The 24,758-nt window shown below is 50.1% G+C and overlaps 1 protein-coding gene across 3 annotated transcripts in view; it reads right to left on the bottom strand.

Annotated features, from left to right (window-relative positions):
* The window catches only part of GSN (gelsolin), a 50,976-nt gene that overhangs the window by 8,172 nt on the left and 18,046 nt on the right, over positions 1-24,758 (bottom strand). Inside the window, exons 1-9 of one of the 3 annotated variants that reach the window (XM_070430825.1) lie at positions 14,600-14,762; positions 12,931-13,135; positions 12,319-12,473; positions 8,582-8,743; positions 6,894-7,043; positions 5,331-5,420; positions 2,201-2,333; positions 855-943; positions 472-687 (exon numbers count right to left, since the gene is read on the bottom strand). In XM_070430825.1, coding sequence (XP_070286926.1) covers positions 472-687; positions 855-943; positions 2,201-2,333; positions 5,331-5,420; positions 6,894-7,043; positions 8,582-8,743; positions 12,319-12,473; positions 12,931-13,135; positions 14,600-14,728 — 1,329 coding nt within the window. In that variant the 5' untranslated portion in view covers positions 14,729-14,762. Of the gene's footprint in view, positions 1-471; positions 688-854; positions 944-2,200; positions 2,334-5,330; positions 5,421-6,893; positions 7,044-8,581; positions 8,744-12,318; positions 12,474-12,930; positions 13,136-14,478; positions 14,545-14,599; positions 14,763-24,758 lie in introns of those variants that run through there. The other 2 variants (XM_070430826.1, XM_070430827.1) reach the window with 2 other exon arrangements.

Here is a 24,758-nt window from a genome sequence, read left to right as displayed (position 1 = left end):
CCAGGCTCTGGGACAGCTTCCAGCCTCCTGTGAGGCCCACTGCTCCTCTCTGGCAGCAAATCGATATGCATACTGAGACCCAATCCAGTGCCCCCATCTCTGTGAAGCCTTCCCAGACCATCCTCCCTCACTGTCTTCCTCTGTTCCCATAATCCCTTTGCTGGCCTCCCATCTTCCACTGACAACACAGGTCTGAGCAATCAGCTGTAGCTATGGTCACCTCCCTTCCCAGGCCAGTCACTTTTCACAGGCAGGTAGGTCCTGAGACACTTGGCACAGGGCCTAGCACACAGTAGGTGCTTAGAGTATGCTAGCTATAAAAATGAAAACAAAAGCATCTCATCCACCAGAACTGTGGTCCAAACCCCATAGAGAAAAGTCCACGGGGAAGCAGGAGGCCACGCATGGGCCAGATGTGCCTAGGAGGGAGCGAGGGAGGGGCCTGGACACGCCCACCCCAGCCCCAGGTACCTGCTTCTGGCCTGTGCCGTCATCATCCATGCCGTGCTGGGCGGCCATGGCAGTGGAAGTGTGCAGGGTGGCGGCGTCGAAGGGCACCCTCTCCACATTGGCGATGTGGCTGGAGAGATAGGTCAAGCCCAGGCCATCCGTCTGGTCTGGGTCCCGCCAGTTTTTGAAGAACTGCTTGAACAGTGGGGTCTCACCGCCCTCAGGAAGGACAGCGACCTGGAAGGGGTCAGAGAAGAGCAGGATGTGCCTGGATCCTCAGGACAGCAGGGGTCCTAGGAGCCTCAGACTACGAGTCCACACTGAGGGGGGACACCCACCGCAGGCCAGCCCTTTCTCACCCAAACTGGACCCACCCTCACTCTCCTACCTGACTCCAGACTCACCTGAGTCTGCCTGGGGTAGTCCATCTTGGAGATGAAGTCAGTGGCCGTTTTGAGGGCAGCCTTCCTCTCCTCGGTGTTGGCCCCCCTGCCTATCGGCAGACAGAAGATAAGGGACCTGGGGTCAGGGCTGCGCCCTAACTTTCCATGGTCCAGAGAAGGTAGCAGCCGGACCTCCCCCCTTACTCTTCTTAGACTATGGGCAGCCAAGGTGAGAGACACCCCTTCCCAGAGCTGACCATTCCTAGATCCCCTGCAGTCCAGCAGGGGTCCTGGCTGATGACAGCAACCACGGCCACCATCCTGGACAATTTACTGTGCTCAGGACTACACATAGCTATTTACTTTTAATCCACATAATGACCCTAGGTGATAAAGATCAGTATTATCTCATCCCATTTACATATAAGGAAACGAGTGTCTCAGAGAGGTTAAGGGGCTTGACCACAGCCACTCAGCCAGTGGGAAAGCTCTACTTGCCCCATTGATTCGGAAGCCTGCATACCACACACTCAGGCTCCTACTCTCCCCTGGGCCATCTTTCCTCCAACTCCACAGTCTGAAGTGTTTCCCAACCCTGAGAGCATCCCTGTGTCTGGTGTCTGGACAGCTCCTGCTCCCAGCCTTCTCACTGCCAAGGTTGAGGAGTGATGATGATGATGATGATGATGGCCACATGTGTTCAACTCCCTCTCTCTGCCATGCTCTGCACCCACTGCCTCCCTCCCCTGCTGTCCTCTTCCCCTGGACTAATGAGAAAGCATCTGAGACAGTGCTGATGCATCTGCTCAGAAACATCTGGGCCAGCGTCTTCCAAGAACCTCCCTTAATCAGCACCCAAGGCGTCCACAAAGAGTCCATGACCCCCAGCACAGCATTTCTCCACCAGAAACCAGACCACCTTTATGAAAAGCCCCCAATACATTAGCAAGTTAAAGGCACTTGACAAGTCCTACAGTAAACAAGCCTGTGAACATAAGTAATTGCACCCAGTGTTGACCATAAACTTATTTGACCACAAAGCCATATATAAATTTTTTACATATTTTTTATATGATGCCAATTAACTTCTTCAAACACTGGTGTTATGACACATTTGGGAAACACTGGTTTTAGCCCAAATAGAAAGTCTGAGACCCAAAGAGGCAAGTAAATTACCCAAGATCACACAGTGAGTCAACTGCAAAGTCAGGGCTTTAGCTCGACCTCCGATTTCCATTGAGGAGCCTGCCACTGCCTCAGGGTCCATGGAACACACTCTATTTCCCTCCTGAGCTGAGTGGCTGCCAGGCTCTAGGAGCTGCCACCAAAGCCCAGTTAGTTAAGAGCCCTTTCCCAGTCCCCAGTACCTTTCCAGACAAAGATTTTCCCGTTTTTGCCATGGTCCAGGATGAAGCAGTCCTCGGACTTCAAGGCCCCCTGGGCGAAGGGGTTCTCATCAGCCACCAGCAGCACTGACATGGTGCCCGCACCATTGGAGACCTAAGGGGACAGGAGAAGAGCCCAGATGTGAGTAACTTCCACCACCTCCGCCTGCCCAGAGGGCACCCCAAGCCCAACACACGTCCACATCCCAACCCCTGCCACAACCACAGGGCAGAGTAATGCGGGGCTTGCGTCCTCAGGCTCTGAGGCTCACTCAGGTCTTCTTTCTCCTTTCTTGCTTTGTCACAGCCGTATCTGTGACCCACACATAGGTGGAACATGGAAAAGGCAAGGAAATAAAATGCAAAAATGCAGGCGGCATAGGAGAAGAATGGTACAATTGGCTGAGAAGATAGTTAATCTCATCAGGAAAAATAAATAAATAAAAGTAAATGCAATGTGGTAGCTTGAATTGGAATCTGCAATAAAAAAAATTGGGGAAACCTGAATAAAGTCTGTAGTTTAGTTACTAGCATGGGACCAGTGTTAATGTCTTAGTTTTGACAAATGTACCAGATTATGTTACATATTAAGAAGACGCTGATGAAGGAGATTATGGGAACACTCTGTACTATCTTTGCAATTTTCCTGAAAACCTAAAAAACGATTCCAAAATAAAAAGTTCATTAAGTTATTTTTTTTTAAGTGAACCATACCAATCAAAATTCAAAAGACTGACAATACCCAGTGTGGACAAGGCTCTGGGCAAACAAGCACTTTCAACCCCCTGGGCAAGGTTATTTGGGAGCTCTTTCAGCTTGGTAATAATATGTGTCCGAACTTTACATAATGAGTGTTTGGTACCTACTGAGTACTTCTTATGTGCTAGCACTGTTCGAAGCAATTCATGTAACTGATAACTTACGTAATTATAGAACTCCTTAATCCTTGCCACACCCTATGATAGTTCTACTACTACCCCCATTGTATTCACATGGAAACCAAGGCACAAAGAGGTGAAGCGACCTGCACACTAGAGAGCACCAGCCTGGGATTCGAGCCCAGGCAGTCTGACTCCAGACCAGTATCTTCAATCAATGACCCACTGTTCAGCCTGTGACCATGTCTGGGAACTTGCTCTACTGCCATATTTAGCACAAGAGCAATCGGACTGTCTGCAATCGGAAAAGGCAGAAACATCCGCTGATGTCCATCATTAAGGATATGCTGAAACTCTTATGCTCCTGAAATAGACCACCATAAAGAGCATGTGGTCTAGTTTACAAAGTTATTCATGACCACGTTGAGGGGAGAAATGAAGGCCACAGAACAGCATGAATAGTTTGGATCTATGTGTATCAAGTAGAGGTGGAAAAAGTATATAATTAGATGCAGAAAGATGTAATCCGGACCACCCCCCCCCCCAACTAAATGATAACCATGGTAACCGATGGAGAGGGGAAGAGGGGAGCCATTTTTTAAGAATTGCATATTGTTACTTTTGAAATTAAAATACATTTTATTTTTTTTTATTTTTTAATATATTTTATTGATTTTTTACAGAGAGGAAGGGAGAGAGATAGAGAGTCAGAAACATCGATGAGAGAGAAACATCGATCAGCTGCCTCCTGCACATCTCCCACTGGGGATGTGCCCGCAACCCAGGTACGTGCCCTTGACCGGAATCGAACCCGGGACCCCTCAGTCCGCAGGCCAACGCTCTATCCACTGAGCCAAACCGGTTTCGGCAAATTAAAATACATTTTAAAATAGTACTGGTTATCGTAAACCAGTCAGATTAAGGAGATTCTTTTTCTTTTTTAAAATATATTTTTATTGATTTCACAGAGGAACGGAGAAGGAGAGATACAAACATCAATGATGAGAGAGAATCACTGATCAGCTGTCTCCTGCATGCCCCCTACTGGGGATCAAGCCCACAACCCTGGCATGTGCCCTTGACTGCAATCGAACCTGAGACCCTTCAGTCCACAGGCCAACGCTCTATCCACTGAGCCAAGTCCACTAGGACCTTTTATTTCCTCTCTCTCTCTCTCTCTCTCTCTCTCTCTCTCTCTGTGTGTGTGTGTGTGTGTGTGTGTGTGTGTGTATGTGTGTATTACTTAATTTTTACTCAATTTATTGGGGTGACATTGGGTAATAAAATTATATAGGTTTCAAGTGTCAATTCTATAAGACATGATCTGTATGTTATATCTTTTTATATTTTTGAGTATTGCGTGAACATGCATTACTTTATCAAAATAAAAATCACTAATGTGCCGAACCGGTTTGGCTCAGTGGATAGAGCGTCGGCCTAGGGACTGAGGGTCCCGGGTTCGATTCTGGTCAAGGGCATGTACCTTGGTTGCGGGCACATCCCAAGTGGGGGGCGTGCAGGAGGCAGCTGATCAATCTCTCTCATAGATGTTTCTAACTCTCTATCCCTCTCCCTTACTCTCTGTAAAAAATCAATAAAATATATTTTAAAAAAAAAATCACTAATGTGGTTTTTCTTTGGAGGTAATGAACATCTGTGCCCCATTTAAGACCAGGGCACAACAGGAGTGTCATAGCTACGTGGGGCTTTCTCCTGGAGCTCAGCCACCAGGCCAAAGTTCCTTAGCTCAAGAGCAGCCTCAATTCATTTTTAAAAATCACAAAGAAGAAATTATAAAGTCATTAACCATAACCCTCCCCATGCAAAAAAACAACAACACACGTGCCCATTTCTGTAGCATTTCCCCAAGTACTTTCTTAAAATACTTTCCTGTCATTTTTCTCTGTGGACTCTCAGAAACTCTACAAAGTTCACTTTACTGCCCTTCTCCCCATTTTTTACAGACTAGAAAACCGAGTCCCAGAGAGAGGACAGGTACTGCCAAGACCCCCTGGATGAACATGACACAGATGTGTCTGAGGTCAATGGCTTTCTCTTGTTCTTGGTGCAGGAGACGAAGGCAGTTGATTGCCCATTGGAGACCGGCAGAAGCCAAGTCCCCACCTCACCCCCCAAGCATGCTCAGCTCAAGGCCTCACACAGTGGAGCTCAGGAAGGCTCAGGTCCCCCGCTTCCCTGGCATGACCCCAGAGGACAGAGCAGCTGAGGCTCACCTTGTAGAGCTTGGCCAGCTTTCGGTTGGCTGCGTCCTCCTTGGCTGTGTCCTCAGTACCTTCGGGCAGAGTCGGCTTGGAGCCCAGCACCTGCAGAGATGGAGAAGTGGAAGAAAGGGTGGCTGTGAGCTCCCAGCAGCCTCCTCCCACAGGAGGGACCTGGACTCCTGACAGAGCCCCCTCCTGGGCAGGCAAGGACCACACAGGCATCCATAGCGAACCTCCAGCTAGGGCAGTGGTTCCCAAACTTATTGGGCCTACCACCCCCTTTCCAGAAAAAATATTACTCAGCGCCCCCTGGAAATTAATTTTTTAAAAATTTTAATAGCAATTAAACAGAAAGATATATGTATTAATATTTCTACCTTTTTCGTAAAATATAGTAAAGAAAGGTGTAAATTAGAAACATTGAAGTTTGAAATTATGAAACTATTTATTGAACTCAGAATAGAAAGGTAATACAAAAAAAGTTAAAACAAATGCACCTGTAGCCATCACCGCCCCCCTGGATCGCTGCAGCGCCCACCAGGGAGCGGTAGCGCCCACTTTGGGAATCACTGAGCTAGGGGAAAACCCCTCCAGAGACAGCCTGCATCTTCACATGCCTCAACCACATCGGCCTGTCACCCTGTCTCTGAAAGCTCCGGAGGACTCCTGCTCCTCTGCCTCCAGGACGGTCCTTCAGATATTTACTCTACCATTTCCTCCTAGGCCTTCTAAGCCCAATAACTACAGCTCCTGACCACACCTTCCACCCAGTGCCTTTAGGAGATCCCACTTAATGCTTACACCCATGCTAGGAGGCACAGCTTATCACTCTTACTTTACAGAAGTCCCAAGAGATGAAGAGATGGAGCGACTTATGCACACAGCGATGAGTGGCCAAGAAGAATTGAACCTGTGACTGCAGAGCCTGCTTCACTCCTCCATCCTGGCCACACTAGCCTCAACTGCCTCAACCGCCCCAGCTACCAACCCTCCCAAGCCATGGTTGTTTCCAGGCTCCCCCTCATCATAATCACTTCCTGTTCTTCCTAGAAACCGAAATGCCAACTCCCCCAGATGAGCAGGAGCTAAGTGGATGGAGCAGGGTTCATGGTCTCCCCCATTTTCCTGGTAAACTTTGCCTCTACTGACATGTTCACAAAGCAAAATAGCTGACAATTATATCATGCATTTGACTAAACAGGCCATAAACCACCAGGAATGGGCAGAAAAGAGAGGACTGGGTCTCGGCTGACTTTTTCCAACCTGGCTCCAGCACCAGGCTTGCTCTCAAGGAGGCCGAGACCCACTTCCTCAGCTACTTTGGAGGACCTGGCCCTCCCAGCTGGAGGGTGTGGCTCATGACCCCAGCAAACACCAAGTGGTGGATTCCAGCCCACCTCTCAGGGGAGTCTGGGAGTTGTAAGGGAAGCTGCTCTTCCCTATTTCCTAAAGAGATCCAGCTGGACAGAAAAGTAAATTCAACTTAAAATTGCCTACTAAATGGAAGAAAGTAAAGAGCATCCTGTCTACATGCTCAGCTCCCACCCCACACTCCTGGGATGTGGCTGTCAGTACCTGGAGCATTGCCTCGGGCTCAGCGCCCTCCTCAGACACGTGCACTCGGGCCCGGCCATGCCGCTCGTTGTCCCGGATGCCCTTGGACACCTGGGTGGCCTTCAGCCTCTCAAATCGGTTGCTGTTGGAGCCACACCACTGGTAGATATCCTGTAAGACAGGGACCCCAGGTAAGGCAATGCCCCAGCCTTCGTATAAGCCCTGCCCAGTGACAAGGTCAGGAGGACACTGTGGGGCATGTGTAAGCTCTCCTTGGTTTCTGTTTGCGTGGTGAGGGCCGGTGGAGCATGCACAGGAGCATGCGTGGTGAGGGCCGGTGGAACAGCACATCAAGCACAACGTGTGTGACCGGAGTGCACCAGAATATGTGAGTGTACGACTCGGAATATGAGTTTTTTCACAGATACAACTACACAGAGCATGTGTATAAAAATGTTGGCCTGCTGGTGGGAGCAGAAATGGGGTACAACCAATTTGGAAAACCATCTGGTCATATCGATATCCTATGAGCCAGCCATCCCTCTCCAAGGGCTATACCCAACAAGTGCATCCAGATATCTACCACAAGACTTGTGCAAGAATATCAGAGGAGCACCAGGTGGAATAGCCCCAAACCAGAAACTACTCCAAGTGCCCATCAACAACAGAAAGCATAAATAAACTGTGATATATCCAGCCAATCGAATCTTCAGGATGAGGAGAATGATCAATCTACAATATGGATGGATCTCAGAAATGGAATGTTGAGCAAAAGTCAAACATAAAAATGGTTCCATGTATATAAAGTTCACAAAGAGGCAAAACTACTCTGTGCTGTTGAGAGGGTTTAGGATGGTGGTTATCCTTGGGAGTGAAGGGCCTGGAAGAGGACAGAAGGGGCCTTCTGGGGGCTGGTGATGTTCTGTTTCCTGATCTGGGTGTTGGTTACACAGTGTGTTCATATTGTGAAATGCACAGAGCTGTGCATTCATGACTCACACACTCTTCTGTGTGCCTATTATACTTTAAATAAGTGTGTGCCTGCATGTGCATGGACATTACACCACATGTAAACATGAGGTTTGGGTGCAATGTCTGTCCACGTTCATTTGCAGGTATGAGGGCCGATGGGTTTGGGATGAATGGGTACAAAGCATTACACATCTGTAAGTTGGGCCTGGGTAAGTGTGTCCCACACACACTGCCATATACAAGAGTGCATGTGCAGCTGCATGTCTGTCACATATATATGTGGGTCCTTGAACAACACACCCAAATTTATGTGTGTAGGCATTGATAATGGTGCCATGTCCATGCTTGGTGGGCAAGAGCCTAACATTTTTGCACATGCCTGCCATGCATTTTTAAGTGAGGGACTATATGTAAAAACGTACACAAGATGTGCATATGAACACAAGATGTCAAGGAATCTATATGTCAATTGATGTCCGAGTACACTGTGCAGGAGGGTTGTGTCCATGGCATGATGGCCTTAAGTCTACATGTGTGGAGGTCTATGAGTGCTGGGTACACCTGTATCTGAGTCTTTGCAGGTGTGTCTGATTCATGGATAGAGCACATGTGCCTGTTGTTTTCCCTGTTGGTGTTTTTGCATGTGTTACCATAGGTTTGTCTACCTTCCTAGAGTCAGACCTGGCCAGGCCAGGAGTACCTCAGTGTCCCCTGGGAAAAGGCAGGGCAGGACTCACGTTGCCCAGGTCCAGGATGAAGCAGTCGCCATTGTTGAAGCTCTCCCAGGACACGGGCACTTCAGTGGCACGGACCGTACGCCGCCCTTTGACCTGGAAGAGTCTCTGCACCACCACCTCATTGGGTACCACGTGCTTGAATCCTGATGCCACGCCTCCTTTCTGTTGGGTCAAGGAGACAGGATAGGTCCAGGGAGAGGGTCCAGGACAGCACACATGGGGGAAAGGAATAGGGTTCAGTTGAAGGAAATTCTGACCTGTGGACCAGGGGCCTTCCAGCAGATGCCATACCATTGCACCTTGCTGCCTCCCCTTTGAATTTCATACTCCACTAACAGGACCTCTGGGGCCACTTTCCTGGATCAAAAGCTGCAAACATTCCTTTCTCAAAACCAGCATTTCCCAAGGGATGTTCTAAGGAACCCTTGCCCCAAGACATTCTTCAAGAAAAGGGTCCCATGGGGGTAGAGGAGGAAGCACTTTTATAAAGGCCAGAGATGTAGTCACCCCATCCAGGCCTCTCTTTTTTAAAAGGTTGTTTTGTGTAATAAATCTTGGTTCCAATAAATTCTCTGTATATAAATTTATAAAATAAAGGAATACTTGATTTCTAATTATTGTGGGCATGCATTTCCTGATTAACTCTCTCTGATCTAGAAAATTAGACTTGAAGAGATGAGTTAACAAAATAATAAAAGCAATATATGCATAACCCATGGACACACACAACAGGGTGGTGAAGGCCTGGGGCGAGGGGTGGGCGCAGGCTAGAAGGGGTCAATGGGGGGGGACGGGGGACATAGGTAATACTTTCAACAATAAAGATTTTAAATATATATATATTATACATATTATATATATTATATATATATTACACACACACACACATATGCAAGCTCTTAGAAAACAGTGGATCTACAAACACAGGGCAGGAATATTTTGAAATTTTTACTATTTGTACTATAATCTTTAGTATTAATTACTGCTTTGTATGAGCTAACCATTAGGTGGGTAGCAACTGGTATCAAATTATTTGAACAAAATATAATAGGATAAATTGTTTTAAAAGCCATTTTCCAAATTAAAGTAATGATACATATATCATATATAGAGATAATTCTTCATCTATACGAATATACATATATAACTCCAAGAGTAGGATCATAGGGGACTTTTACTTTGAAAACCTATATTTCTATAATGTTTGACATTTTACAATAAGCTTGCATCATTCTTATAGACAAATGAAGGACAAAACCTATAAAGATTTACATTTTTTAAAATGTTAAACTGTTTATAAAACAAAGAAAAATGTGGTGATTGGGGTTGTCCCCTCCACCCATTAGGCACTGAGTTCCTTATCTGAGAAATGGGAAGGAGGATGGAAAGGCTTCAAGTGATTCTGTTTCCCATTGTGCTCCTTGGGGCCAGGGGCTTCTGGGATCAGCAGGCCCAGATTCTGTTTGAACAAAGGGTTTCAAATAACCCAGCCCCAAGGGGTCTCTAGGGTTCTGTCTGAGAGTCAAGGAGAAAAAGGAGGAGGACAAAAAGAAGAGGAGGAGAAGAAAAAGGAGAAGGAAGATGAGGAGGAGGAGAAGGAGGGATCACCAGATTCTGAAAAGTGCAGTGACTTTTAGAAGGATTTGGAGGTTGCAGAACAAGATGAGCTAGCCTGGCCCTGTGACAGCCCTTTCTAGTAGTCGCTCCTGTCCCCTCCCTGCCCCTTCTCACACACCCAGGGACAGAACTGGCACCGAGGTGCAGGCTTTCACAGGAACAAGTCTTGCATAACAAGCTCTGCTCCTTGGGATCTATAATTGATGAGGGTTCCAGGCCAAGAACCTTAGGCTGGGCCTGCCAAGCGCGGGGCAGCAGGAGGGCTTGCAGAAGGTGGAAAACAGGACTGGCCTGGGACCTCACATTTGCACCAGGAGCCAGGGCCTTTCAGGATTGAAGTCCTAAATCTGGGCCTGGGTTGGGAACCCATTCCTCAGAGTATGGCCCAAGAACATCTGGAAAAAAACTCAGAGGGTGGGGGAGGCTTGCTAGCATGCCAATTCCTAAGGCTCATCTGAGCCAAGATCGTAGACCGGAGGTCTTGAAATATCCACTCTGAACCAGCTCTGTGCTAGCTCTTCACATCTAGGTTTGAATCCCAGCTCCATCACTTATTAGCTATACAAGCTTCTTGACTTGTCACACAGCAGCATCAATAAGCAGACACTGACTGTTGTTACATAATAGATAAATGTTTGCTGAATAAATGCCAAATAGGAATGTGTGAGAGCACACACCCAGCGGCATACAACTGTACAACTGGCCCAAAGCCTCGCAGTTAGAGGGGTGGCCTTGGGACTGGAACCTTAATCTCTCTGGCTCCTGGTCAAATGCTCTTTCCACTTCCTGTTCCAGGAGCTGCAAAAAGGCCAGGTACTTCTCCAGGTCAGTGGTCTGGGTCCTAACTTTCTCACCTCTCCTTCTTCAAGATACCCTGGCCCCAGAATGGGGTGCAGGAAGAAGGTAGAGCCGGACAGCTCATCAGGAGGAGCTGTGGGCATGGGTGAACTGGCAGACAGGGGGCGCTAATAAGTTCCAGGGAATCCAGCCCAACTCCACCCAGCCTAGGGCTGAGGCCTTGTTCACCAGACACACCCTGCCCTTTGCTATCTCAGTCTCACTAGCACTTTCCCATTATCCAATTCCCTGTGCCCCATCTGGGCAGACAGGGTCATCACCCTGTTGACACAGAGGACCCTGAGGCCCAGAACAGGACAATGACTTCTATAAAGTCACATAACACATCAGCAGCACAGACTTGGCTAGAGAGGCAGGCTGTGTAGTGAAAAGAAGGCTGGAAGTCAGGGGATCTGGGTTCTGGTCCCAGCTCTGGGACTGACTTGCTGTGTGACCCTGGGCCAGTTGCTTAATCATTCTGTGCCACAGTTTCCCCTCCATCCCTGAAAATAAGAGCTTTGGACTCTGACATTAAGGCCCATCTGGCTACCAAAGCTTATGACCCCCTCCCTATCCTGACCAAAGAGAACCCCTGCTTTGCAAAACTCCAGCTTTTTCTGAGCCCTTCCAAGATGCCCAGGCCCATACAAGGCATTTCCTAGCTACACCTTCACCAAATCTTCTCCCCAGGCCTGAAGGGCAGGTGTAACTGGCTCTCATGTAACCAAAGAGGAAAAGGAGGCTCAGGGAGGCCAACTGGCTTGCCAGGAGTCACACAGCATGTTAGGACACAGCCTCTCAAGGCTTGCTCCTAGCTTGGTTTTGCTCAGTCCCACCTGGCTGGGGGCTAGAGGAAAGATCTGTGTTGGCTCAGACTCTTCAGAGTTCAAGTTCAAGGGGGATTCTAATGAACAGAAAGAGGAATGTGATCAAGGATGTCCTTTCAAATACCTAACATGGGACCCTCTGTTGACAGGGCGTAAGAACTAAGGGATGCAGAAATAGGACACAGCACAAGGCCAGGACAAGCGCGAGGCTGGGTTTCCACCCATGGCCTATAACTCTGTGAAGTGATGGTGATAAGGAACCAGAGGCTAAGAGAGGGAGTGTGACTCGTCCAAGGTCACACAGCTAGGAAGGGACCAGGACTCAAACCCAGGGCTGGCCAGCTCCAAAGGTTGAGCTCTGACTTATCTGCCCACATCACCCCACAAGGCTGAAAGGAGAGTGAGTCTGAATGAGCCCTGCCATTGGCATACTTATCCCTGCTGCTTGGGACCCACCTTGTATTTGAGGCCGGACTTGAAGTAGCTGAGGAAGGTGGCCGACTCAAAGCCTTGGACCTCGCGGTGCTGCACAGCCCGACCGTTCAGATAGTCATCCAGCTGCACAGTGAAGATGGCGGCCGCCCCGCTCTCGTCCTGGCTGCACTCATTGCCTAGGGGATGTCAGAGCAGCATAAGCCTGGCTTCCAGAGCCCCCAGCACTGCACTGGCCTGGCTATAAAAGCTGGCCAATCCTTTGCCTTCTGTGAACCTCAGTTAATCCATCTATATAATGGGGGAGGTGGGGGCCAGACTCCATGGTCTCTAAGAGTCCTCCCAGCTCCAACACATCCCCTACACTCACCTCTTAGCCATTCTCCTGCACTCACTCAAGCCTGCTGAGCATGAAGTCAGGCCTGGGAGCATCAATTCAATAGGAAACTGAAGCTCAGTGAGGGGGCAGGACTTACAGAGTCACACAGCAGAGCTGTGACGGGAACTTCAGGTTCCCGACTCAGAAGGGTACACTGGGACCTGGCTGGAGCTGGGCCAGGGGGGCTGTAGAGGGGGTCCAGGGTCCCCAAGTCACCCCAGTTCTGAGTGCTTGATGGGGGTGGGGTCTGGCCTCACCCAGCCAGTAGTGGAGGTCATACTGCAGGTTTCCGTTCCTCAGCTGCACCGTCTTCAGGATGACATAGGCGTCGCCCGTGAAGAAGTCTCCGTAAAGGTTGGGGGGCACGGGTACCAGGTCAAACTTCTCCACACGCCAGATCTGCAGGCCAGGCTCTTTCCCTGCCTTGAGGAACTCCGGGTGTTCTGCGGCCATGCTGCCAGACTGGAAGAGAAGGGCAGAGCCTGAGCAGGAGCAGAGGCCCTGGAGGGGAGAGAGACCCGAGACCCTGGGCACGAGGGAGGGTGGTTTCTAGCACCAAGAGCATCTCACTTGAGCCTCTAACCCTGCCCACCCCCGAGGCACATCAACCCCTTCTGCGACCCCTGTCTCGATGAGTGAGCAAACAGGCGGAGTTTAGGCTCCTTGGTCAGTATTGTCTCTCCCACTCAGCTTGGTGATGGGGGGACAAAGGGCTCTACCTCTTTTCTTTCCTTCTTAGTGCCAATTGGTTGGGACAGCTGAGGCACAGAGAGGTGAAGTGACTCTGCCAAGGGCCTCCAGCTAGGAAATGATGTAGCAGAAATTACCCCCAGCTCTAAGAGCATGGACTCTGGGACCATTTCCTTCAGATGGAAATGGTAAACCTGGAGGTCCCCAGGAACTCAATGTGTTCCCTTCCAGCATGCTCAGTGGCTCTTAAAACTAGAAGGGTCCTAAAAGAGATCATCATCCAACCCAATTCTCCAGATAGGGAAACTGAGGCCCAAAGAGGGGAAGCGACTGGCCCAACGTCACACAGTCTGCTTGCTTTTGCTCTTTGGAAGTGGGACTATTTTCCATGCGCCATTCATGTCCCCATCACACCACCAAGAGGGGTCTAAATGATTTAGTCCAAGTGGTCTCCTGTGCTGTCTGCCTCCTCCCTCCTGCCCCCCAGGACCCCACCCCAATTTCCATTTCTTGTAAAAGGCAGAGAGGATGCAGCCAGGGCCTGCGGGAACCTGTTGGAGACAAGGTGGTTAGGACGGGGGAAAGGCCGTCAGACATGCAGGAGGGCTAGAGATGGAGCAGAGTGGGACTGTTAGCCTGGGGCCAAAGGTCAGAAGTCAGCACGTACAGGTCACCTGGCCGGAGGACATATCTGATGGGAGAAGTCAGAGAAACCAGACAGAGAGAACTCAGGCAGAGGATGGAGAAACACAAAAGGGAAACAGGAGAGAGGAGAAACCAGACAGGGCAGAGGAGATATCAGAGAGCAGAGAAGAAATAATCATATTGATGATAAGCAGACAGCGGTGAGATCATACAAGAAAGAAGGAGAAAATGCTAGAGAGGGAGGGAAATCAGATGAAAAAGAGGAATCTGAAATGGAAGAAATTAGAAGAGGGAAGGAGACACTAGACAAGGAAAGGAAGAAACCAGGCGGCAGAATGGATACGAAATCAGAAGGTGATGATGGAAAAATTGGGCCAAGGTGAGGTTAGCCTCTAGGGAGGGAAACAGCCAGGTCAGCACGGCTCCCACCCCCATCCACAGAAGCCCGGGAAGCAGCGAGAGATACTTACAAAACAACAAAACAGTTTGTTCATTCTAGACCTGAATTACTCCCCTTTTCCTAGCGCTGTATCTGAAAGAACTGACAATAGAGAGTTACTCCGGGAGCCCCAGAGCCCCCTGGGCACTCACCCGCCCCTGGGTCGCGGGTGCCTGGGCCGCCCTTTGCGACGCGGTGGCCGCCCCAGCGGGCGACGACAGCGCGCACAACGCCAGGACCAGCGCGCCGAGCATTGCCGGCACGGAGCTTTGCGGAGCCATGGTAGCGAGGACGACAGCAGAAGACCCGGTCGACAGCCGCCCACTCCGGGTGGCCGACCTTAAGTAGCTGCTGGCCCATCCCGCCCAAGCCGGGACCGCCCCCGCAGGGAGGGCGTGGGCAGAACCCCGCTCCTGCGCGCCCCGGCAGGGGCGGGGATCTGGCCTGGATTTTGGAGACTTTGGGGTTCCACCGGGACCGAACTGACTGGGCGTGGCCACCCCTTCACCCCAGCTCTGGGCTGGAGACCAGGCACAGGGCTTGGCATACAGCAGGAGCTAACTCGGTGCACACTAAATGGGCGCATGCATTCAGGAATATCAGGCAGCCCAGCTCAGGTTCCTGTGTGACCCACGCAAGACCCCTCCCATGTCTGCAGCTAACATCTTCAGTATTTACTGAAGTTTTTCTACACATTATATGAAGGCTGACACCTCAAAACATCCTTTATCCTAGTTTACAGAGTCAAATTACATGCATAATAGTCAAGCAACCTGCACACCACTAGGAAATGGTACAGCCAAGATTTGAACCCAGGCAGCCTGGGTGGCCTGCCCACCTAGGCAGCATGAGGCTGGCACCAGCCAGGGGCAGACTGGACCCATGAGCCAATAGAACTCAGGGAGGGGTGGGCCGACCTCTCACCTCCAGAGAATGCAGATTCTACTTTACTCAAGACCACCCCCTTTCCTTCTTTTTGAAACGTTTTTATTCTTTTTGCATGTGCATTATTTTGTATTGGTTTCAGGTGTACAAAATAGTGATTAGACCATCAAAAAAGTTTTTATTCTTAAAATGTTAATTTTTATCAAGATTTAAAGTCACATATTTGTACAAAGTTGTTCCAACTCAACCCCACTTACCTCTCCCCAGGGGCAACCACATCTACCGGCCTTTAGCTCATGATTTCAAGGTTAACCTTCATGTATTAAGTAACAACCCGTGTTTCTTCTTATAGTTGTTTTTTCTAGTTTTTTAATTTTGGTTTGTTTGGTTTTTTGTTTGTTTGTTTGTTTGTTGCTTAAAATATTACAAAGAGTAGTACATTTGTCTCCTTTTTTTCCCCCTTGACCTTCCCCCAGCTTCCCCTACCCCCAAGTGTCTTGTGTCCATTGGTTATGCTTTTTTTATATATATATTTTTTTTTTAATTGATTTTTTACAGAGAGGAAGGGAGAGGGATAGAGAGTTAGAAACATCGATGAGAGAGAAGCATCGATCAGCTTCCTCCTGCACACCCACTACTGGGGATATGCCCGCAACCAAGGTACATGCCCTTGACTGGAATCGAACCCGGGACTCTTCAGTCCCCAGGCCAACGCTCTATCCAGTAAGCCAAACCGGCTAGGGCGGTTATGCTTATATGCACGCATACAAATCCTTTGGTTGATCTCTTACCCTACCCCCAACCCTCCCCAACCTTCCTGCTGTAGTTTGACAGTCTGTTTAATGCTGCTCTGCCTCTGTATCTATTTTTGTTCATCAGTTTATAATGTTCTTTATTATCCATAAATGAGTGAGATCTGATTGGGGGCTTTTTGTTTTGTTTTGTTTGTTCTAGGTTCTATCTATTGTCCCACACACACACAACCTGAAGAAGACAAGGTTTAAGCCTTTTCCCCACTCCCAGGCCCTTTCCCATTCCTCCAGCCTCCACTTCTGAGGCATACAGTCTTTGGGTTAGAAGTGCTATTCAGACTCACCTAGTCCTGCCAATCCCTCTCTCCTCCCTCTCACCACCCTACTGGACTCAACTTCTCTATTTCCAAGGTCTCTTTGCCTCCCAGAATTCCTTTCCCAACAGCCTGGTGTGATGACAAGAAAGAGAACTGGGGAGTTGGAGATCTGGCTTTGATTCCCACCTCCACTGTGTGTAAGTTACCTTCCCTCTCTATGCCTAGTCACCTCATCTACTGAAGGGGTAGAGTAGTTGCTGAGGATTAAATCAGTCTCAATGTGTGAAAATGGCCTGGCTGACAATGAGGTAAGTGGGAGTTCCCGTGCCCCTTCCCCACAGCTATAGCCACCTGTCCCAGCCCCTCCCGGATCCCAGCTTCTGTTTAGTCAGGCTCAGGTTTGCCCTCCATCCACCATAGCTTCCCTGTACTTAAGGGGGCCTGTGGGTCAAATAAAGGGCTAAAGGAACACACACAAAGAGATGATTCAGAGTATAAAAATTATAAGAAGACTTCATGGAGAAGGGACTTGTAACCTGGGTGTTGAAGGACAGGAAGGAGGGAGATTAAGAAGAAAAGGCATTTTCAGAGCAGGAACAGCATGGGCAAAGGGCAAGCAAACACAGAGCACACGCAGCGAATAACAGAGGGATCCAGTCTGAAACACAGTGAGCAAGAGAAGATGAGGCTGGAGAGGGTGGCAGGAGTCACAGGGGCATGTCTGCCACACAGAAGACTCTAAACTGTATCCCAGTGTATGGGGTGGTAGTGGGTGTCACAGGGAGATGCTGAGTTCTCAGGGCCTGCGGAGGCCAACTCGGGCCTAAATTCAGAGAGCTCTTCCATCTCCATAGGCATTTCAGAAGATAATAAAAACCCCACAGTTCTCATACACTCTGATGAAGACATAAACCAGCTTCACCTCTCTGGATAGCAGTTTGGTTATCCAAATTCCAAACACACAAAGCAACCACAGATCCACATCCCTCAGAATGACTTACAAAGGAACACAAAAATATACGTGCAATGATATTCACTGCAGCATTGTTTGAAGAAAACTGGAAAGGACCCAAATTCCCTGGTCAAATAAATTATGGAGCCGCCATACAATGGGCCACTCTGCAGCTGTGAAAACGGAACAAGTTAGTTCTCACTATGCCTGGTACATAGTAGGCACTCAATAAGCATGGCGAGATCTCCAAGGGCAAAATGCAAATTGTATAACTATTGGCTCCTCTCCTCTTTTTTATAAGGGTATCCGTTTTTGCAAACATCCTTATGGGGAGAATTTCCCTCTCAGATGTTGCCAAGGCTGCCTGAGGCTGCAGTGAGTGGCTGGATTGCTGGAGTCAGCACCAGGAAACATGTTAGGGTGATGGAAACATTCTAACACTGGATTATGGTGATGATTACAGAACCAAAAAATCTACTAAACTTCAGAGTGCTGGACGCTTGCTTACAGTGAGTGAATTGTTATGGTATGTAAATTATACCTCAATATACTTGCTTTAAAAAAAAACTTGCTGTAGGGTTAAAAACTATTTACAAAGTATGTATTCAATATACTGGACTCAACTAGGTTGTTGTTTTTTTTATCAGAACACTGATCTAGAAATATCTTTTTAAAATATGCTTAAAGTTATGCCTGCTCATTAGACAATTTGGAAAACCCAAACAAGTAGGAAGAAATGTCCTTGTCATCCCAGCCCCCAGACTGACCTGAGTGGCCAGCTGTCCAGTCCCTTCTTGGGGCAGTGTGTCCCTGACATCCTCAGTTGGTGATTAACAGAGCACTGCTATGGCTTGGCCTTGGCCCCAGGGGTCTGACAAGCAGCCCAGGGTCACTGGCTCTCAGGTTAATGATCACAAAGGCCCTGCAGCTTTGTCCGCCACATAGCTCTGGAGCCTGGGCCCTCAGCACCGGAAACCTGGTGAAGGAGCCCTGGCCCCTGCCCCAGAGAGCCCACAGCCTAGGAACTCTCGCTACAGGGCAGTGATGTGTGGAGCCTGTGATGGGGGCAGCATGGTCTTATGCTGCCCCCTGCCTGAAAGAGGATGCACTCAGGAGAGTGGAGGGGATTTGGGTGCAAGAACAAGATCCCTAGATGTAAAAGAAGAGGCCCCAGGGCTAGGCCTGGCTCCCCCACTGACTTCCTGGGTGATTCTGGACAAGTCACTATCTTCCTCTGGGCCTCAGGGTCTCCATTGTAAAGATGGGGTAGGCCCCTATGTTATTCCCAGCTCAGTATCTCCAGATACTGGCTGTGCAACCATGTCCAGAACCTACATGTCTCTGACCCTCAGGATTCCCATCTGTAAAGTAGTAAGGGACCAGGTCATCTCCACAGGTCCTTCTGAACCTGACGATCAAGGACCCCTGACCTGCAGGAGGCACCACATCACCAGTGGCAGCATGCCACCTCTCCTCTGGGCCCAGACATCTCTGGGAGAAGAGAGGGAGTAAAGTAGAGGGGGGTCCAAGACTGAGTCTCTTCATAGCAGGGGAAATGGGCATTAAAGTTCCCATAAACCAAGACTCGGGGAGGTTCAGTTACTTGCTCAAGGCCACTCAGCCGGAAAGAGGCATTGCTGAGATTCAAACACAAGTGTGGCTGGCTCCAGTCCCCAAGCTCAGTGAGGTCTGGGGAGATCAAGCAGGACCTCCTGGCACCATCCGGCCCAGGTAGGGAGCACAGTGTCCTTTCCAGGTAAAGGGTTACAGTTGCTAAACCAGTGAAGCCCAAGCCAAGCCTGGCAGCCAGGAGTCTCAGGGGCAGCCGTCCCCACCACACCTCCCAGATCAGGGCAGGAGGCTGCATCAGGAAAGCCCTCTAGCCCCCCACATACCTGTGTGAGCACCCAGCACAAAGACATGTCCTAGGAAGGTCCCCAGGCTGTGGCCACTGAGTGGAAGATGGACTGTGGCACCTATATTCTATGCCACTCCTGGGCACACAGGTCAGGTATAGTTTTGTTTTGTTTTTTGTCTTGGGGGGCAGCCTGGCTCTTCCAGGACTCACTATATGAGCAGATCCTAATTCCTTCCCTTCTCTGGACCTCAGAGGTCCCCTTCACCTCTGATCTTGGTTGTTCCTGGCTCTTGCCCAGTGCCAACCACACAGTAGGCAGCTTCTCAGTATATGCCACAGGGAGTAGTTGTACAACCCACATCCCTCCCCTGTAGTTGGTCCCAGGACCCCCACAACTAGCTCCTGCCTTGCACCCTCTGGGACCTTAGGCTTGTCTCTGGGTCTCTCTGGGCCTCCCAAGGCAGCTATAAGAGCCTGGAAACAGCGGCCTCTCCCTCCGCCCCCAGCCACAGTGTACAAAAAGTCTTGGCCAGCCTAGGAGACACCGCCCTGTTCTTTTCTCTTCACCCCAAACACTGTTGTTCTTGATTTCTGAGAAGCCGGTCACTCATGGGAAGCCCTCTCTCGGAGCTTGTTTGCCTTCTGGCTCACGGCTGTTCTCTGGGTGCTCCCGCCCGTCTGGCTGGGATTTTGCTAATTAGGACAATGGTCAGTAAACAGAGACACCAGTTATGAAACCCAGTGAAACTGGACAGGACTTCAGTGAGGTCTGGAGAGCCCCATGGACTTGAAAGGAGGCTTGTTTAAGAATCTGGGAGACTCAGTTTCTATGACCAGGGCCTGTTTCCTTATCTATAAACTAGAGGCCCAGTACACGAAATTTGTGCACTGGGGTGGGGGGAGGGGAAGGTGTCCCTCAGCCCAGCCTGCACCCTCTCCAATCTGGGACATCCCTCTCACAATCCGGGACTGATGGCTCCCAACCACTCGCCTGCCTGCCTGCCTGATTGCCCCTAACCGCTTCTGCCTGCCATCCTGCTCACCCCCTAATCACTCCCCTGCCAGTCCAATTGCCCCCAACTGCTCCCCTGCCAGCCCAATCGCCCTCAACTGCCCTCCCCTGCAGGCCTAGTCCCCCCCCCCAACAACTGCCCTCCCCTGCTGGCTTGGTCACCTCTAACTGCCCTCCTCTGCTGGCCTAATCGCCCACAACTGCCCTCCCCTGCCGGCTATCTTGTGGCAGACATCTTGTAACAACATGGGCGTGGCCATCTTGTGACCACATGGGGGCGGCCATCTTTGTGTGAGGGCATGATGGTCAATTTGCATATTACCTCTTTATTATCTAGGATTAGGGGAATAATGCCTAACTCACAGGGCAGCAAGGCAGCCCAAGGCCTGACACACAGTATGAACTCTCCAACAGTGAGTCCCCTTCTTCTTGAAATGTCTGGTTTCTTTGCAGAGGCCTTTGTTCAGCACTGACACACCACATGACAGCAGTGGGGCAGGAGAAAAGGTTAGACTTCACAGTGAGATTCTTTAGATCAAGTCTGGGCTGTGTTTCCTGGAGCAAATTACTGTCCCTCTCTGAATCTTGGGCCACTCATTTGTAAATAGCTATAGTGATGCCCAGTTGCAGGACAGTTGGGAGCTCTGGAGAGAGACTGCTGGAGTCCACTACACACAGTAGGACTCATTAGCAGCATTAGTCCATCCTCTCTCTGTAGATGATGACACCAAGAATGAGAACGTGACTTCTCAGAGTCACATGCAAGTACCTGGAGGAGCAGACCTAGAACTCAAGTCCCTTGGCGACCAGGCCAGAGCTGAGGCCTGTCTCCATGATGTGATAGGGCTCATTGGAAGGGCCAGCTGGACCTCTATGTTGGCACAGTCTATTCTGGGTGTGGACAGCTGTCAGGGGAACAGCCAGCGGGGCTTGGCTCAAGCCACCTCCAGGAAGCCAACTATCCCAGGGACCAGAGCCACTGGCCCTTTCCCAGCTTCCGGAGGCAACCCCACATAGTGCTGAGAGCCAGGACAAGACATTCAGAGGAGGCCAGACCCCACCACTTCCTGACCCTGTGCCCTGGAAGCAGCCAGATTTGGCGATGGATGCAAGCCCAGCACCCTGCCTGCCAGGGCCCACTTTACATTCTGTCTCCCCTTTCTGGGTGGAGGAGCTGGTCCTGGGAGGGTTGGGCCAGGAGCTGCGTTGCAAATAGCTTCAAACAAGTAGCCTAGCCACTCTGGTACCCTGTAGCCCACCAATAGGGGAGCCCAGACACAAACACATCAGCAGCAAGACACGGAGGCCCAAATGCAGGAGTTGTGGCTGCAGGACCAGTAGAAGACGGAACAGAATCTCCACCAGCAAACCTCCTGGGAAGTCAGGGCCTAAGATGCCCCAGCCAGAGCCAGCATGAGCAGGAGCCCAGGAGGCAGCTCCCTGCACCACAGAGGAAGGGCTTTCCAAGAGGGAGGAAACAATGTGCATGACTAGAAGGAGCTCCCTCCAAGAAAATCTGGGTTGAAGTCCCTGCCTGACCCACCACTTTCTAACTATGTGGTTTGAGCAAGTCCCTTCTGCTCTCCGAGCCTCCATTTCTCATTTGTAACATGGGGATTATAATGCCTTCCTAGGCTTGTTGTGGGAATTTTACCAGGTAAATACATTTGGGCTTAGCATAGAGCTGGGCAGAGTATGCACCTACAAGGAAACTATGATCGTTGTTAGCTGGGGGCTTGGGTAAGTTCTCTCTCTGAGACTCAAGTTCCTTAGGTATGAAATGTCTCCAAGGCAAGAGGAAAGGATTGAATGAGACCATGAATGTGAAAGATCCTAGGACCACGGCTGGCAGAAAATAGATGTTCAAAATGCCAGTTTTCTTTCCCAGGAGCAGGAGGCTGAGCCTCTGTAAGCTCAGGATGCCAAAAGTGACCAACAGGGTGAGGGGTGCCTCACCTTCCAGCCAAGAGAATATAGGGAATGTCTGGATGAATTTGGATAGAGCCCAAATCCCTACCTAGGATGGGGGATGCGGGACTTGGCAAACAGCCTTTCTGCAGAGTTTCAATTTCCTTTCTGTAAAATGGGGCGATGATTCCTACCCTGTGGGGTGCCTGGGAGCCGTGGGCACCATGCTGGGCACACAGCAGGCTCTCAACGACCATAACATCCAAAGGTAAGCCCCTAGGCTGTGCACACATACAGGTCACACCCCTCATACCCACCCCTGACCTCTACCTCTGTGTTCCCATATCCAAAGCTGGGGAAGGCTGGAGGGTCCCAGCCAAGGCCCAGAGCCCAGGGTAGTGGCTGGTGTCAGGGATGGGAAGGCATCTGAGGAGAGAACCTCAAACCAGCATCTAAGGAGCCTGCCTTGCCTCCCATCCCCTCCTCGAGTCTCTCCAGATGACACCCTATCCTCTCCTCCGGTCTACTCGCAACCAAAAGAACAAAGGTTTTGGAGTCGCCATCTGAACCCAGCCCTGCCACCCACTACCTGGGTGACCCTGGGCAAGTGACTCAACCTCTATGAGCCTGTGTCCTTGGGTAAAGAATGATGAGACTATGTCACAGGTTTGCCAGCCCTTGATACTAGTAAAAATCAGTTATGGGAAAACTCCAACTGTTATAGCATGATTAGAGATTCTTTGTAATTGCTCTCAAATTCTTAACTGCAGTAGAATTTCCAGAGTTTCAAAAATATTTGTTATTGTTACTAATCCTTTTCCTTTTAGTAGGATTTTAAAGTACACTCCCCTCTTAAATATAAACAGAAGTATGGCACTGGAATGCTTTTGTTCCTTTCCAAGCTCAGAGGACAATCGAATCCAGATGGACGAAGTAAATGATCCAGCCCACAAAACAAGCCTGGCACACAGTAGGACTCCAAAATGTGTGGTCTTCTCTCCCCAGGTGTGCTTCCACTTCACCTCCATGCAGGCACCAGTCACCAGCATTCTCCTCTGGGTGTCCAAGTGCCTGAACCTCTGGGGGCTTCCAGAACCCTCTGGAACACTCTTAGAGGCAGGGCCTAACCAGAGTCAGCCCACCAGGACTGCACATAAGGGCTGAGGCCAGAGCTGCAATGCTCAACCCCACACACCCCCTGTTTCACATTCGCTTCCCACCCCACAACCCAGCCACTGTCCTGTTTCTGGGTCCCCACCTTTCCTCTGGTCCCACTGCACCAGGTTTTTCACTGCCTCCGACTCTCCCATTATCCCTACAGATTGCACTATTACCTACACAAGACCTTTCCACAGTCCCCAGTGCATACAGAAAGCAGACAGGACTCCCCAGCATCTTGCAGCCCCATCACCTGCTGATCCCCCATCAACAGTCTCCGCTCCACCTAACCTTGCCTCTATACATCCTCAATTTCCTGCCTCCAGGAGATCTGGGGTCTAGACTCCATCTGCCTCTGACTGTATGTGACCATGAGTAAGCTCTTGGTCTCTCTGAGCCTCAGTCTCATTGGGGGCACTTGTAGAGAAGAGACAAAATAAAGGAGTGAGTGCCAGGAGGGCTCAGGAACCACCAGCCTGCTAAACACTGCCTCCTCCCTCCACCTTCACCCCCACTGCCTCCCCCCTGCACCTCCACCCCAGCAACCCCAGCAGCATTGCTGGCTCTCTCCGCTAAGCTTTTTCTCCTAAGCACTGGAATGCAGCGTTCACAGCCAGCAGCAGCAGCCAGGGAGGGGAGAGGAGGGAGGATGGTTTACAGGAAAATTACCGGGCTCGGGCCAGGCCAGCCCTGGCCCTAGCGCTCACAGCTGCCTCTGAAAGACAAGGATCTGGGGGCCTGGCAGGTTCTTCCTCAGCCATGCACTTGGCCCCAAGCCTGGAGCTCTGTCTCAGCTGGTGGGTTGGTGGGATGTACCCTGGGGCCCAGTTCTCTGGGAGACACACACTCTTTGGCATCCAGAGACAAGGAGGAGGAGGAAAAACATAGACGGGTGTTTGTGAGAGGAGAAAATTGGATCCTGCCACTGCATGCTGGGGCCCCAGTCACTGACATGAAAAGGGGCTCTTTGTGCCCATTGTCGAAGCTCAAGCGCTATACCCTGGGTACTATGTCCTCATGTACTCTGCCCACCATCACATAAGCCATGCTCTCTGTGCCCCATACCAGGCCCTGGGTTCTTCATACCATGTGTGCATGACTACCCTGATGTATGTTCCATGTCTTGTGTCCCATGTCACTTATTCCTTGGATCATGCTCCATGCACCATATCACTTCTGGTACATGATGCACTCTGTACTACATGTCATCTTTCGAATCCCGTGTCCACTGTATCAGGTCCTATCCCTTGAAAGTGTGTGCCCTGAACCTTGTCCTGGGCCCACGAATGGTATTTCTCGAGCCATGATTCCCATCTTCAGGTAAAGGAAGGCAAGCCTGGAGATAGATGCCCACCCCTACCCACCATTACCTATGCAAGCTGGGAAAAGTTACCTCCCTTCTCAATGCCTGTTTCTCCAGCTATAAAATAAAAATGACATTGGCACTCATCTAATAAGTGCTGTTATGG

This window comes from Myotis yumanensis, unplaced genomic scaffold, assembly GCF_028538775.1.
Source record: "Myotis yumanensis isolate MYYU_CA2020_CCGP unplaced genomic scaffold, mMyoYum1.0.hap1 SCAF_12, whole genome shotgun sequence".
Classification (NCBI taxonomy): Eukaryota; Metazoa; Chordata; class Mammalia; order Chiroptera; family Vespertilionidae; genus Myotis; species Myotis yumanensis.
The sequence above is the reverse complement of the archived record's forward strand: the minus strand, read 5'-3'. Positions and strand labels throughout refer to the sequence as shown.